The sequence below is a fragment of the Caretta caretta genome, chromosome 1 (genome assembly GCF_965140235.1).
Source record: "Caretta caretta isolate rCarCar2 chromosome 1, rCarCar1.hap1, whole genome shotgun sequence".
NCBI classification, from domain to species: domain Eukaryota; kingdom Metazoa; phylum Chordata; order Testudines; family Cheloniidae; genus Caretta; species Caretta caretta.
In genome coordinates this window covers 31,883,527-31,900,639 of record NC_134206.1, presented here as the reverse complement: position 1 = coordinate 31,900,639, position 17,113 = coordinate 31,883,527, and the positions used below count along the sequence as shown (strand labels likewise).

General features: G+C 39.3%; 1 protein-coding gene across 5 annotated transcripts in view; it reads right to left on the bottom strand.

Moving 5' to 3' along the window:
- The window catches only part of CNTN5 (contactin 5), a 982,104-nt gene that overhangs the window by 233,963 nt on the left and 731,028 nt on the right, over positions 1-17,113 (bottom strand). For all 5 annotated transcript variants that reach the window (XM_048843558.2, XM_075126897.1, XM_048843549.2 and 2 more), the window contains one exon: positions 1,069-1,272. In XM_048843558.2, the coding sequence (XP_048699515.2) occupies positions 1,069-1,272 (204 nt within the window). The remainder of the gene's footprint in view (positions 1-1,068; positions 1,273-17,113) is intronic.

Genomic DNA, 17,113 nt, shown 5'->3' with positions numbered 1-17,113 from the left:
TATGCAACTCTTTCAAGAATACAAAAGAGCCATCATTTACATAAGAACGTGACTTACTTTCACAGTTTCTTTATCTTCTATTTTATTTAGAGTGATATTGCCATACAAGGCATAATACTGAAACCTGACTTCTCCAAATTTACAGATATATGGGTAAAATTTTCAAAAGTGCCTAAGTAACTTCAGAAATCAAGTCCCATTTTCTAAAATGACTTAGGCATTTAGGACCAAAATGATGCCTAACGATGCAGATAGGCAACTTCTGGGAATTTCAAAAGTGACGAAGGCTTTGTCTACACTAGCACTTTTGTTAGCAAAACTTTTGTCGGTTGCGGTGTGAAAAAAAATGCACACCAGACAACAAGTTTCACAGCCAAAAACGCTGATGTGGACAGCGCTATGTTGGCAGGAGACACTCTCCTGCCGACATAGCTACCACCACTCATTGGGGGTGGCTAATTATTCCAGTGGAAGAGTTCTCTCCCACCAGCACAGAGCGGCTACACAGGAGACTTTACAGTGACACAGCTGCAGCTATACAGCTGTGCCGCTGTAAGGTTTGTAGTGTAGACATAGCCTATGTGTCTAACTCCCATTAAAATAAATGGAAGTTAGATGACTAGGTGCTTTTGAAAATCCCGCTAAGCACTTGTCTTAATCTTTAAGTGCCTAAATACCGTTTAAAAACTGGTCCTTAAACATCCTAAGTCCTATTGACTTTCAATGAGACTTAGACTCCTAAGTCATTTAACTACTTTTTAAAATTTTACTGATAGACAATTATTTTCAAGAAACACACCTAAATAAGTGACCCCATGGGGAGATGATGGATGCTAAGCACCCCTGAAAATTAGGTACTTACTTAGCTGCCTAAATACGGATAATGGTGCCCAAATTTAGGCACCCAGGCTTGAATATAAGGGCCACCACATTTTTTGTTTACTGAAGTAAATGCATGCCTATGTATTGAACACAAATCATCTATGTTTTATTCTGTGATTCTGTATAGCCCAGGATATTTTCGTTTTCACATTTTTTTCTGTGATGGAGTGGGAATGTCTTACTTACCATCATTCCGCAGGGTAAGTGGTGTTGGAGGACTCAGAACTCTGGCATTTGTCACTGTGTTTTTTACTAGGCAGATATAGCTGCCAACATCAGATGTTTGCACCTTGGAGATGTAGAGATTTCCGGTCTCCTGGGAGATGAAGCGTCTGCTATCTTCTGCCACGAAAGATGGGAATTCGTTAAATACCCAACTGTAGATTATCTCTGAAAAAAATACAAAAATAAAGCATTGTTTATGGAAAAATACAGTGAGTGTTAGGAATGAACAAACTCAGAATGTTTGTTTTGAATAATTCCACAAAGTCTGGAACTGAAGCTTTTTCAAACCTCAAATCTGGAACTCTTAAGACCTTTTTCACTAAGATTTTTGCTAAATTCTAGTTTAGGAAATTACATCAAAGATGGCGAAGTGTTTGACTGGACTCCCCCATGAGATGTCTTCAGTTGACAGAGAGAAAAATCATTAAATTCCTCAACAGAATCCACAAAAAATCAGAAAAAAATATCACATTGGTCCCAGTCTGCACCCTATCAGTCAGGCTAGAACTAATACAAGAATATTCATTCATTCATTCATTAGTTCATTCATTCTTTCAAATTTGTAGTAAACTACAGCAAAAGAGCTCACAGGGCTGGCTGAAATTTTTCCATGGAAACTGTTCGTTGACTAAACTAATTAATTTTGAATTTAAAAAAGCAAACAAAATTGGAAATATTTTGACTGAAAACCAAAATATTTTACTTTGCATATGCTGCTGCAGTGCCTCATGGGAGATGTAATTTGGTCACCCCATTCTCCTATTCTCCTCCGTAGTTTGGGCTCACTGACTGGAGCACATCTCCCATGGTACACTATGGCCAGGGACTCCCTGTGATGCACTGCTCCCCTTCTCCAAGAGAAGTGACCGTTGTGAATCTTGGGAGAGGTAGTCTGTCCACAGACCCCAACCTATAGAGAATGGAAACATGAGGAACACAAACTATACACCTATGAGGCATTGCAGCAGCATTTCCAAATCAAAATGTTTCTTTGGTAATTTTTGTTCTTGTTTTAATTTTCATGGAAAAAACACCATTTTCTGTACCCATTTTCCAACTAGCTCTACATCAAATTCTCTAGAAGCCTGGCCCATATTATAAAAAAATACATTAATAGATAAGCATAATAATACAAATAGTCTCTCTGCACTGTATTTACTATTGTAAGGGGTGAATGTATCATGAAATGGGGATCAAATCCTCTAAAACTTCAGGCTACCCCTGGAGAGACTTCCCCTTCCCCTAAAACCTTTCTCACATTTCTTTTCTCCTCTCTCTAGATTGACCTTTCCATTTCTCCCACACCTGAGTAATGTTCAACAAGGACAAGTGCAGAGTCCTGCACTTAGGACAGAAGAAGCCCATGCACTGCTACAGACTAAGAACCGAATAGCTCGGCAGCAGTTCTGCAGAAAAGGACCTAGGGGTTACAGTGGACGAGAAGCTGGATATGAATCAACAGTGTGCCCTTGTTGCCAAGAAGGCCAATGGCATTTTGGGATGTATAGGTAGGGGCATTGCCAGCAGATTGAGGGACATGATCGTTCCCCTCTATTCGACATTGGTGAGGCCTCATCTGGAGTACTGTGTCCAGTTTTGGACCCCATGCTATAAGAAGGATGTGGAAAAATTGGAATGAGTCCAGCGGAGAGCAACAAAAATGATTAGGGGTCTGGAACACATGACTTATGAGGAGAGGCTGAGGGAACTGGGATTGCTTAGTCTGTGGAAGAGAAGAATGAGGGGGGATTTGATAGCTGCTTTCAACTACCTGAAAGGGGGTTCCAAAGAGGATGGCTCTAGACTGTTCTCAGTGGTAGCAGATGACAAAACAAGGAGTAATGGTCTCAAGTTGCAGTGGCGAGGTTTAGGTTGGATATTAGGAAAAACTTTTTCACTAGGAGGGTGGTGAAACACTGGAATGCGTTATCTAGGGAGGTGGTGGAATCTCCTTTCTTAGATATTTTTAAGGTCAGGCTTGACAAAGCCCTGGCTGGGATGATGTATTTGGGGATTGGTCCTGCTTTGAGCAGGGGGCTGGACTAGATGACCTCCTGAGGTCCCTTCCAACCCTGATATTCTATGATTCTATGAATGTTCTCAAGACCCCAATGTCATGAACCCTTGAGTCCTAATGTACATTATGGTACACCACTATCTTGCAAGATTAGTATCCAAAAGTTGGTCCAGACCACCCCATCTGCCCTCAGATGTGACCTGCACTTCCACTTGGTCTCCTGCCCCTGTTTTACTGAGGAATCTGGGAACCCTTCCAACCATGAGGCTCAAATCCCAAGGGGACAAAATCCTGCCTTAATCTGTCCCTATATAATTTGGTTCCTGGCAAACCTGGCAGCTCAGAGGTCTCTCAAAATGATAAAGAAAAAGTGTTAATCAAAATTTAAGGGTGGGCTTCTTAATCTTATCTTCTTATTTATCCCAAGAAAATGTGTGATTTTCTCTTTAGACACCAAATAATCAATTGTAGGGGAAAAATACATCAAGTGTTACAGAGATAATTTTTTAAGGATGCCAACCATCCAGGATTGTCCTGGAGTCTCCAGGAATCAAAGATTAATCTTTAATTAAAGATTATATCATGATGAAATCTCCAGGAATATATCTAACCAAAAAATTGGCAGCCCTAGAATGTTTATATATATATATATTGTGGTGATTCAGGGAATCTGTCTATGTACAATTTACAAATTCTTGTGTATACTGGGGACTCTTTATATGTATTTGTGCCAGACTGCAAACTTTTAAAATGTAAAGCCTGTTTGTGTTCTTGTCTTTTGCCACCATATTGAGCTAAAACTCAGTGCTAGGAAAGTGCTAACTGTGCTAACAAAAGAGTACAATTAAATTTTGATGATCATCCATTTAAACATAGCACACGTGGACAAAGAGATATCTGCTGTGCTGGGCAAACCTGTTTTCCAAGTCTGAACTCCAGGGGGTGGGGGTGGGGGAGAAGCAACAGGCCATCATTGGTTGGGGCAATCTGATCATTTTATCAGGGAGTCACATGACAAGGGGGAACTCAGTGGGACTCACAAAGGAGGCTTGGGCAGGAGAGAGGAACAGAAGGACATGCTATGGTAGCAAAGGGGTCCTTTTTAACAGCAGGACCAGCCTCCCTGTAGAGGGGAGAGAGAGAGAGAGAGACAGAGAGAGAAGCTCCTTGTATATTAGCTTCCACTATCACCTGTCCCTGAAGAGGGGAACTGTAAATCCAGAGCACTCCACAAGGTTGGAGCTCTGGGAGAGGGTTAAACTACAAGAGAGTCTGGGGCTCAGCACTGGTCCAGAGGTTTATGGGAGTTGGATGCAAGGTCCCATTTATGCAAAGAAGTAACAGACAGAGAGCCTGGGCTACGAAGCGTGCTAGGCAGGCCAAGGAAAGAGATAGTGCTGCAGCCTACTCAGACCAAGGGAAGTTTAAAATCACACAGGCCCAGTGTGTGAGGCCAAAACACAGCAGCCGGGTGAGTGTCCTCCTGGGGGAGCTTTTACAGAGCCGTCTCACACACACACACACACACACATACACACACACACACACACACACACACACACTAAATAAAAGGCGTCCTGCATAAGTAAAACTCTCACTGAGGTCGATGGGATTCTCACTCATTAAGTCTCCTCCACATTTGCTTTTGGATTCTGCCAGTTCTGACTTAGAAGACATAAATTCTTCTCTATTTTTATCCATGATATTTCTTTCCTCTCTTCCATTATATCATCCTCTTGTCCCACTTCTTTGATTATTCTTCCCTGCTGAACTTGACACACCAATAACACTTCTAGGGCATTTTCTTGCTGCTGTCTTCCTCATGACAGTCTTGTCAGGATTGACTCTAAATACAGAAATGTCAAGGCTATCTCAGTAATATAAAGTCACTGCCTCTGCTCCAAGATATAAACTGCTTCACTGTACAGCGAGTTCCAGGCTTTCAGCCACAAATTGCCTGAGCTACAGTTATCAGACATAGCAGAAGTATGAAGTCAGTAATCAACATGTATCAAGCTAGTCCTATCATAGGTCTTTTCACTGTGCTAAAAAATGTCTCATTGCCCATGAATGTATTAAGGAGGAGGTTGGAGAATGGGTGGGTCAAAAGCTTTAGAAGAAGCACCCTAAAATTTCAAAAGGTCTATATTTTCCTTGAGCCTTTCCTTCTCAAGATAAGTGATAAAGTAGCATAGCTATGAATCCCATACACTGTTCTGCTGTGCCAAAAGTGTGAGATGTTTTACTGCATCAGCTAAATTTATACCATTGCCAGGTATGCACTACTGAACTCAGCTATGTGGAGAAATCCCAGTTATTGGGTAGGATGGATCCCTACCCTGGAGGAAAGGGAGTCATGGTCTCCCTGGAAATGGAAAAGCAGGATGGCCAGTCAATCAACCAAATACATGTAGGCCATTTTGGAATAGAACTTGAAGAAGGGGAATGCAGCCATAGAGTAAGATGGAAATTGTGATATTGAGGTGAAGGACAAAATGTGAATTGTTGGAGCCTCTCATCACTTAACAGACAAAGGACTGGGAGGGGACGAGTGTGGATAGTATTACTTTGCAAACCTCGACCTGGAGGCACACATTGCAGATCCTTTTTTAAAAAAAAAACTCCACTTGCCCATGGCTGGCTATGCCTATGATGTCAAACATTTGACAATATACCGAAACTTATGATACCAACAGGATATGAAATGCAACCAGAGTATGCCAAAAGTCCTATACTTTATTTTCTTGATATATACATAGTACATTAAAAATGTTAAAGTAATTTAGGTTGCAAAGTCAAAGTCATGCACATGAAAGGTTGGGATCCCTGGACAGACGACCTCTCCCAAGATGGAAACAGTGCATCACAGTATCATCTGCCTAATGGCCTAATTAGTCTCTTAGTGCTCCTCAACCCATCAATTAGGCATAGTTCTTCTTAATGGGGTCTGCTCTGGATAATTAGAGTTGCAGTGACCAGAGTGCTGCCTGTATAATCTTAATTTTGTCTCCTTGTATGTCTAACGTGCACTAATAAGACAGAGGTCCTGAAGAAAAAATAACAAGCGATCATGTAATTAAATATGGTATCAGCATACATATGCACCAGGGGGTCCCAATTAAATTTGCACAGGTAGCCATAGGTCTGGATTTCCTAACTTTTGATTGTTTGACTTTGCAACCATAACATTCCTTTATCCTTGGTTTTTTGGATATAATTTCCTAGATTTTTTTAAAAGGAAAAGTAAAAACAGATTTTGTTGCATGCAGTTGTAACAAGCCCCCCATTGTGAATCATCAGTGGGGTGCGGATCCTGAGCCTTTAATACTCCAGCCCAGAATTCCACCACTTGAAATGCAAGACTAAACATATAAGATAACAGCAAGAGCTGACTGTTATCCAGAGGGGGAAAATGGGCTGAACACATTGGTTTTTCACTTAAAACCCTTATTCATCTCTAATTGTAGTTCTAAGGGGCTATATAGGACTCTGAGGTACCCTGGATTCAGAGAGAGCTGTCAGAATGTTCAGAAATTCCTGCCTCTTGCAATATGTCTCAGGGAAAATACTAATAAACCCAAAATATTTCTCTCTGAAAATTTCATTGCCACATGTTACTATGATGCCTTTTTCTGATTCCAGTGATTCATGGCAACATAAAAAGCCATAAACTGTATGATGAAACATTCAATTTCAAGGAAAATGCACAGGTTTTAATTGAAAACACCTGTTACCAGTTCAAATGGAAAGCAATCAGTCTCAGTTAACTGTTATGGGTTAAAGGCAATTCATACCAACTGTAAAGGAGCCGTCACTATGGCTCACTGTCTACCCACATAGAACAGAATCTACTTAATCAGCACCCTGACAGCACACTCACTTAATTATTAATTTATTAATTAGAGTGCTTGCCAGGGAACAGATGCAAGACAATCCATTTCAGTGACTCTAAGCAAATGGAACGTTTAGACTTACTGGACATGCCTGGCATTCTGTCTGTAAGGACTTTTTGAGTATGTTACTTGTAAAATTACGTTCGTTAGCAAAAAAAAAAAAATGAGTGCTGCGTAAGCTGATAAGAGAAAAGAATGAAATAATTTCCTTTGAACCTTCATCTAAATCTGAAACCAGTTAGGCTAGAGTACTTCTGACACTTCTGCATTCCAGCTAGGAAACAGAAGCACCAACCTAGACAGTGTTATGTTTGCATGTTTCCTTGTCACGCAGGTGTATTCCCACTAACCTCAGTGTAGTTACTCCTGATTTACACCAATGGAAGGTAAACTCTTGGACCACCATTTCAAATACTCAAGGTGTTTGGCTAAGGTTTATAGAAGCATTTGAACTTTCAGGTGCTTATCCAAATTGAGTTAAATTTTTAAGCTGTCATGGATACATTTCCCACTGTAAAGCTCTTTGTGCACTCTATGAAGCTCCTCTGCTTTATTATGGCTGGTAAATGAGGCAAACAACTTCTTAGTATAGTTTCAAATGTTCTGATGGTTTGGTGCATATAACTTAATGACATTAGATGAAATGGACTAAACTCTGGAAAACTGAATTTCCACAGTAGGCTTTGGCAAAACACTCAACATACACATATGTGCTTCTGTACAGGAAAACTCTGTAGTACACTCAGGATCTGGGGAACTGAGACTGAGGCCTGGGCAACAGCAGCTAAGTCCTCTAGTCACTCCAACTCTAATTAATTACTCTAGAACAGACCTAGTTAAGAAGAACTGTACCTAATTGATGGGCTGAGGAGAACTAAGAGGCTAATTAAGCCATTAGGCAGATGATACAAAAAGCACAGAAAGGACAAGGGAAATGGAGGAAGTAAAAAGACAGAAGCTGAGTGCTCCCTAGAACTGTAGGGGTGAAGCTACAGAGTGTATAGGGGTGGTGGAAACCAACACTGTAAATAAACTACACTTGGTGTTTTACCAGCAAAAAAAGGGTCTCTGAGCTCTCTGTGGACCTGAGCAGAAGCAAGAGCAGGTGGGTCCTGCCACACGAACCGACGGTTATAAGCTGACAGAACTAGATGGTCTTGTAGAAATGATTTTACAAAAAGTTCTCAGGAGGATTACTGCAATTATGGAGAAAGGGGTATACCTTGACATTGATCCATTGTACAAATCTCTCCGATTTCTAACTGTGCAGTCATGGTAGGATGGCTGGAAGATAAAGCAATGGCCTTCAAATCCTGAGCCCTAGCTTGATCCCAGTTTGCAAGCCCACAGAAAGTAAAATTTAGGATTCTTCTTTAACCTCGTGGATACTGCTGAAAGTTTCTTGTATGTCCAGGTAGAATATACCTGTTTTCCTGAACGTACTAGTATAGTCTATCACTGCAGTGATTTCAATGAAATGCTAAAAGATGACAGTAGCCAACTAAGAGAGTGTGGGAGAGAATCAGCAGCTACCGCATCCCATTTACAAAAAGTTATAGGTTACTTTGTAGGTGCAACTTTTTATTTAAAACATAGGCCCACTAAAATGCTCTTAAAATAATAACCAGGAAAAGATTTATGTTTTACCCAGTTCCACAATCTTTATCCCTAGTTCTAATTCTTCTGTATGGATACCTCACCCAGAATATTTTCACATAGGGAATCCCACTATAACAAGGAAAGAAAGAATGCAAAAATCAGCTAAGATAATAGGAGGCTTGGAAATACGAGAAAAGTTTAAAGGAACTTTAGTTACACTATTTTGAGAGAAAAGAAAGGGATTCCAATAGCTCTATAAAATTACCGGAGAGGGAACAATACACGGACTGGGAAGACCTTTTTGAGCCTGACCAAGAATACATTATAAGTAATAATGACCTTTCACTAAGGAAGGGCAAGTTTACATTAGATATCTTAATAAGCAATTTGGCAATGGAACAGCTTGCCAAGAGAGACTGAAACACCATCCAATGGAAATTGTCAAGAAAAGATGGATAACATAATCAGTGGAACAGTATAGGGGATAACCTACGCTAATATTACCTATCTATTATGTAGTTCTTTGTGTCAGTAAAACTCAAAGTACTTTATAAAGGAGGTATCATCCCCATTGTACACATGGATAAACTGAGGCATAGAAACATGTAATAACCAGCAGGTCAAAGCCAAGGACATTCAGTCCTAAGCCACTGGCTGATCCATAGGCCTGAATGCCTCCCCTTAGACGGAGGGGTTGGACTGTGTGACATATGGCATCCCTTTGGCCCTAACTTTTTTATTAACACTGCCAGCTGCCACTCTCTCTTTCAGTTAATATCTTTTGTATGCCACTGGGAACGATACATGAGGACATACCTCAGCAACATGGTGGTCTTCTAAGCTACTGTATGCTGCTCCTCACAAAGCCTGTGTCTGCATTAAGAAAACTGGGACCTGTACTTCACCACCAGTGTGATTGCTCCCGTGGTAGCAATGGTGAAAGCTGTAGGGTAGGCAAAATGACCTCAGCCTTTATTTATTTATTTAAAAAATATCCTGTCAGCCAACACTGCTCTGCAGCTCCACTAGTTGGAACAACACCAAAAGCTGTAAGGTAAACAGGCCTCAGGCATTTTTAACACATGAGGTCTAACTAAATTAAAACAGGGTTAGATGACATGCTGGTAAAAATGCGTGAAACCTGCCTATTCTGCAGCTTTCACTTTTGTTGGCTTTAAATTCCAGGTCTATATTTTCTTACAATAAAAAAGGCCAAAAGTAATTTGCACCAGCTTTTATTTCTAACTTTCATGATATATCTGAGCACTAGAGTTGTTACAGTGAATCCTTCTCTAAATTAGGACAAGCTTGTGGTCTGCTATTAAAAGAAAAGAAAAAGAAAAAGAAAGAAAGAAAGAAAGAAAGAAAGAAAGAAAACAATGAGAACATCAATTTCTATTGTTTATCTTTTAGTATCAGACTGAATTTCAAGCACATACGTGCATGTGCCCAAACTTGGGATCAAAATATTTACCAGCTTTGAATAGGTTCAGAATCTAAACCTCACTGCTGGCTAAAAGTGAAATAAGCCAAACTACAATTCTGCATCTAAATACACCATCCCCTAAATTCAGGAGCATCCTAACTTCATGACTGGATGCAACTTCTGCCTCTCAAGCCATATTTGTTTTACAAACACAACACTAAGGCTGGGTAAATGGTATTCACATACTTCACTTTATTTATGGTTTCAGGAGGGAAGAGCAAGAAGTTTAGTTGAAAACAGAGGCAAGCTCTGAATGTTGCAATATGAAGGAGTGTAAATATACTAAGCTTATTTTTTTTATTTTAATAGCCATCTATTTTATTTTTAATATGACGCCTATGTCAAACACGCAAAGATGATAGAGAGCACTGCCTTGAAATTACAGTCTACAACCAACACAAAACAAACATTTATGTGGATACAATTCATCAACACACACACAGGAGTAAACAAAATAAAAAAGACAGAAAAATTATAAATTATAACGGCAGCTCTAAATTGGCACTCTCCAGGGATACAAGGCTGAAGCAGTTGTCTGCCAGGAAGCCCTGTTATTTACAAAGTTTTTGGTGTTAATATGATTAAGTCACCATGGTGACAGTAGAGCTGGCATTTCTTTTTATGAATGGCCAGCCTTGTTTACAGAAATCTCTCCCAGGAGCTCTGTATCTGTTTTCAGAAGGTCATTTGGAAAAGCTTTCAAAGTGCCCAATTTATTTCCATGTTTTATCACGTTATTTAATGCACCATGTGAGTGAAAATCTGGGTCACTTAGTGATGAAGTAGTGAAAAGAGCAGATCTATCTTCTGCTAAGAAATTTATTAGGTGAAATTTTGTTTACAATCATATCTTTAAATGATTTTAGTAGATCCATTTTCTCTCTGCTTCACAACAGTAATTTCTGACCCTGTTTGACATCTTTCCCATAATGGATAATGCCTGAGACATAACAAATCAGCATATTTGGTGCTGTAACATCGTGTTTAGATGTATCATCTTTCTGAGGAAGCAATTTTGATTCTGTAACAATGTAAAAAACATGATGTTGTCAAGGTGGGTCAGAAATAGATAAAATCAATTGAGCTACCCACTCCTACGATTGGAAACACCTGAATATTCCCAGGTTTGCCTGATGGCTTTTTCTCATGGGAAATTCTATTTTTACCATAGAAATCATTCAAATTTGGGATATCCTTTGCTTTAATCCTTTAATTACATCAAGCATATGATGTGGTAAATATCATATATATGTGTAATAACTACTGAAAGTCACTTGCACCTGGATCCTTAGCATGTAGTAAATATGATGTTTAAATGATCACTTTTCCATTCTGTAAAGGTAAAACATTCACATGTAACCCTAAATATATTTCCCCTAGAACTATTATTTTATTGTGATTGGGCTTTTATAACCAATGACACAAAAATATCCAATATCCTCTTAGTTGTGTCATCACATCTTGATGCACTGGCATATGAGGACATAACTCCTCAAACATCCAGATGAGTGAATATCTTTTTCTTCTTCAGAACATATGGATTTTCACTGATTACCACAATTCCACAAGATGGCAGTACCTGATGAACAAAGGGGTCTGACCCCTGATAATGGCCAATTTGGGAGTTTTATCAATTCTGCAGCAGTTGTTTGTTTTTAGACATTCTGCATGGAGAGTGGCCTTTACTATTTATAGCTGCAGACAATGTAATGAGGCACTTCAGATGTTAACACTCCCTTAACATTCAACAATGAACAGTATCTAAGCAAAACAAACAAGCATAAAAGCAAGTAAGCATTCAAATCCTTATTTTACCCAAAGCCTAGTTTTAAACTCTAGCATCAAACTTTCTATTCAACCATGCCATGCACCAATCACAGACCAAGAATGCAATAAGCTACAATCTTTAGCTATTGAGCACACTTCACATCCATGGAATGGAAGGACTCCTATCAGCTAAGATGAATGATAACAGTGGGCTTTTCCCCTGTCCTCCCACAGCAATCCAATTAATAATTTTTGGTGCATTTCTTTGTGCTACTATGGCTTATTACCAATCCTCATTAATCCTCCATGCAAAACTTTAATGAAGGCAATTTATTTGTTGCATCATGATGCACCCACACAGAACCAACAGATATTGTCTATTTATCAACTAGAAATGAAATTGCTTCCTTTCTGCTCTGGGAGTTCTGTATCTATTGCTCACCTGCCTGAACAGAATTCCACCAAACATGTATTTGTCTTTGTTCAGGTTTAATTACTGTGATAAATCTTCAAATGTTTGCTTTCCTGTAACCATTCACACAGACCTTAAGGTTTAGCAGATCACCTATGAAAGTTTTTCTCTCACCAGTTTCTATCCATTTATGAAAGCTGGTGAACCACATTTTTCTATTTGGCATACGAAAATAATTAGCTAATTAAGAACACGAATCCTGGAAACATTTGATCCCATGTGTATGGTTGCTTCTACTAGGACTAGATAGAAAATAAGATTTCTGTTTCACAAAAAACACCCTGAGTTTTCAACATCTGTTTTCATTCTGCATTGGAAGGAAAAATAGACCTTACCAAAAACTGGGGGGGGGGGGAGGGAGGAGGAACGGTTCGCTGTTCCAGGCCAATGGGGGCTGCTGGAAGCGGCGTGGGCCAAGGGATTTCCCTGGCCAAAGGTTGCCGATCCCTGGGTTAGGGTATTTGTGGGGGATATGGGAAACTCAGGTTCAAGACTCTGTTCTGCCTGCATCACAGTAGAGACTTAAATCTGTGTCTCCCACATCCCAGCTAAGTATCCTAACGGTCTTGCTGTTATGGGGTGGTCCATCCTAGCCCTGGTGAAATTTTCATCAAAACTGATATGTTTCTGCAAAAAAGTTTTAGTTTTGGCTATTCAGCATTTTTGTGGAAAGATTCCTGACCAGCTCTACTTGTTTTCCATTCAAACATACTGACTTCAAAGGGTCTACATATCATGTGTAGGTATATGCATGAGAGTGTTGGCCGAGGTGGGTGCTTGATTACTAAGGCAATATGTATGGCTATGATTTTCATTTTTTTAAACTAAAAAAGTCATACTCCTGGTAACCCTTTTCTTTGGATCAAGGTATGTTTAGATATGTCAAGAGATCTATAACATCGTGTCATTCAGAAATGTATAAATACTTCATCAAATTTAGACTACCACCATTTTCTATTTAGGGTTGTCTTTATATGCTTTGAAGGTATTAATGGAAGTTATTTAATATCTTTTACATGGGAAAAATATTGTGTACCATGAACTTTTCTTCTTTTTATACTAAAAAATTATCACTGTTCTTATATTTTTCCTTGAACAATTTTTTTTTTTTGCTATGGTAAGACCACCAACCTTACCAATTACTATCTTCTTCATCATAATAACCACCTATCTCTCAGGGTCACCAAAGAATTTATTTAATGTTTGTAAAGTCCTCTGAAAAATATACATTACAGCATGAGTGCAAAGTATAATTATTATTACCTGGCTTGAATGTTTCAGCACCCTGGCAAAACCTTCAGTATCAGATAACATATTTTTCTCCTATCCTCTGCCTTTTCCCTTTCACTCATCACTTCTTTGTCCCTCAGCCTCTGCTCCTATACTTAACATTTCTGTCGTTTCAATTTCCCCATTTTCCTACTCTCTGCGTTCCCCTTCCACCTCTGTTTCTTTGTAGTTTAGTCTCCTGCAGCGATGATCACAGTGAAAAGTCATACTCCGCGGTCTTACATGTTGTATACCCAGCACAATGTTGTATAATATAGGAACATAACATTTCAACCACCACAAAGGTGCCAGCAGATTGATATATTTCAATGGTGTAATGCCCAAAAGAGTGAGAAGCCTGAACATGAACTAAAAGGACAATGAAAACAGAGGCACAGAAGACAGCCATGACAGGTTGAATTCCAGCACAGAAGATGCTGAATCATGCCTGAGAAATATCCAAATGCAAAAAACAACATCATGTAACCCTAGTACACTAACAATAATACCTAGGTCTTCTACAGCATTTTTTATCTTTAGATCTCAAAGTGAGATCAGTATCAAATGGGGAAATTGAGATACACAGAAGGAAGTGCTTTGCTGAGGATCACACTGCAAGCTAGTGACTGAACATGGAGCTTGTGAGTCCCACACCATTGCCTAATCCACTAGGCTATATTGCCCCCAGTAAGTGCCCTAGAATGTGTCTCCATTTCCCTTGTATCTATAACCACCAAAAGTATATGGCCTCGTGGAATTGTATGGATGTACAACTGGGATGTTGTGAGTAGTCTCCCTTGCCCACATTTATATTCCCATTATAAATCTGATCCCTGAATCCTGAAGCAAAATTAGGACTATAAACCACTGTGCACAGCGGTAATGCTTATAACCAGGAAAATCCACAGCTGTTCAGGATGGAAATGGCCTATTAGATCATAGAATCATAGAATATCAGGGCTGGAAGGGACCTCAGGAGATCATCTAGTCCAACCCCCTGCTCAAAGCAGGACCAATCCCCAACTAAATCATCCCAGCCAGGGCTTTGTCAAGCCTGACCTTAAAAACCTCAAAGGAAGGAAATTCTACCACGTCCCTAGGTAACACATTCCAGTGCTTCACCACCCTCCTAATGAAAAAGTTTTTCCTAACATCCAATCTAAACCTCCCCCACTGCAACTTGAAACCATTACTCCTCGTTCTGTCACCTGCTACCACTGAGAACAGTCTAGATCCATCCTCTTTGGAACCCCCTTTCAGGTAGTTGAAAGCAGCTATCATATCCCCTCTCATTCTTCTCTTCTGCACACTAAACATTCCCAGTTCCCTCAGCCTCTCCTCATAAGTCATGTGTTCCAGTCCCCTAATCATTTTTGTTGTCCTCCACTGGATGCTTTCCAATTTGTCCACATCCTTCTTGTAGTGTGGGGTCTAAAACTGGACACAGTACTCCTGATGAGGCGTCACGAATGTTGAATAGAGGGGAACGATCACATCCCTCGATCTGCTGGCAATGCCCCTGCTTATACAGCCCAAGATGCCGTTAGCCTTCTTGGCAACAAGGGCACACTGTTGACTCATATCCAGCTTCTTGTCCACTGTATCCCACTTGTCCAATTCCTGCATGGTGTTTTTTTTCTAGTTTTTATATCTCAAACAATGATGCTTTCACCACTTCCCTTTGAAGACAATCATATGTGAACATATGCACTGGACAATAACATGAAAATAAATTTTAGGGCTCCAAAAGACAGCCTTTGAGTTTCCAAAAAAAATGACAGTACCTCTTTATCACAATTACTAAAGACATTTTAAAGACCCAGTGTGGTGGGAAGGAAGATGCATATCAAAAGTCGGTAATCTGCCTCACAATGCCAATATTGCTGTTCAGCCATATGTAATCAAAAACATCACCAACAGTATTTGACAGTGCAAAACCAGCCCTCATCTGGTTTTACATATACGTAATATATACAGCTCAGTCCCTGTTATCAATGTACATTATGCTGAGCTACTGGAAACGCCGTGAAATGCTTCCATCCATCTTTCACTTGTCACATAACAGTTATCTGGAGATAATACATAGACTTCAGTTGTCTTACTTCCCGCCTAGGGCACTGTCTCATGATTATGATCTGTCCACTCAACCCTTTAGTAATAGCAGTCACAGTGACACCTGATGTGTCACACTGTATATATATCATACAGGAAAAAGAGATGCTTTGCCAACTCTCCTTATTTTTTTAATTTTTATTTTTTGGTCTTAAAAGAAACATTGATATTAATGTAACACTAACCACAAGCCATTCTGCTCCCTCCTGGATTGAGCACTTGTGTGGCCTTGAGAGCATTGATTCAGATTTTCAAGGCCAAACTCATTTTAGAGATGAAGGATGGGCTCATGGTGAAGTCACTATACTGGTTCAACTCTTGGCACTGCTGGAGACTTCCTGTGTGACTGTGGGGCAGTTTCTTAATCTCTATGTGCCACTTTAAAACAGGAATAATAGTTTTTCTTCCTAACACTTGCCTGCATTGGGACTGTAAACAGGGCAGAGATTATGACATATTATGTGTGTGTGTGGCACAATGGACTTGGGTTCAATTCCCTCTGTCAGAGATGTACAGTGTGACCTTGAGCAACTCACTTTGGCCAAGATTTTCAAAAGTGATCAGTGATTTTTCAGATGGTGGGCACTTGACACTTTCTAAAAATCAGGTAGCTTAAAGGAGTCTCAAATTGGGAACCACAAATCTTAGGCACCTAAAATTAGAGCTGCTCAGAATTTTTTTTTACCAAGATATATTTTCAATAAAATTTCAATTTGAGGGGGGAAAAACCCCCTAATAAACAGTGTTTTTTTAAACATCAAAACATCCCATTATTGTCGGAATAAAAATGTCCAATTTTGGTCTCAAAATGATTTTTCAAAATTAAATTCACTATTTTATATTAAAATATTTCAAAGGGTAAAAAAGTCAAAATTGGAAAAGTTTTGATCAACCCCAAATTAATTGTTTTGGGGATTTTGTTTTATGAGAAATTTTGAAATTGTTTGTTATTGTTCAGTTTTAGAATGAAAAAATTGAAATTGCAGAATTTTCCACAAAACAGAAAATCTGACTCTCATCTCACCTAATATTATTTGTCAATTTTGAAAATGTTGGCCTGAGTCTCTGTGCCTCAGTGTGTCATCTGCAAAATGAGGTTATAGTACTTCTATATAGTACTTCTATATTATAATATATAATATCTCATGGATATTGGGAGGTTTACGGTTACTGGGGCCTTATAAGCATCTAAAATAGACAAACAATCTCAGCTGGAATCTTTAAGTGTTACGGTATCATAAATAATATTAATATATTTTTCAAATTTTCCCATGTGTGTTCAAATTAGGATAGTCCTGTGCATCTTGATGTATACACACATGCACAAACCCTGGTTTGCTTACACACTTGGATCAAGAGCGTTTGCTAGTCCAGGGGTTCTTAACCTTTTT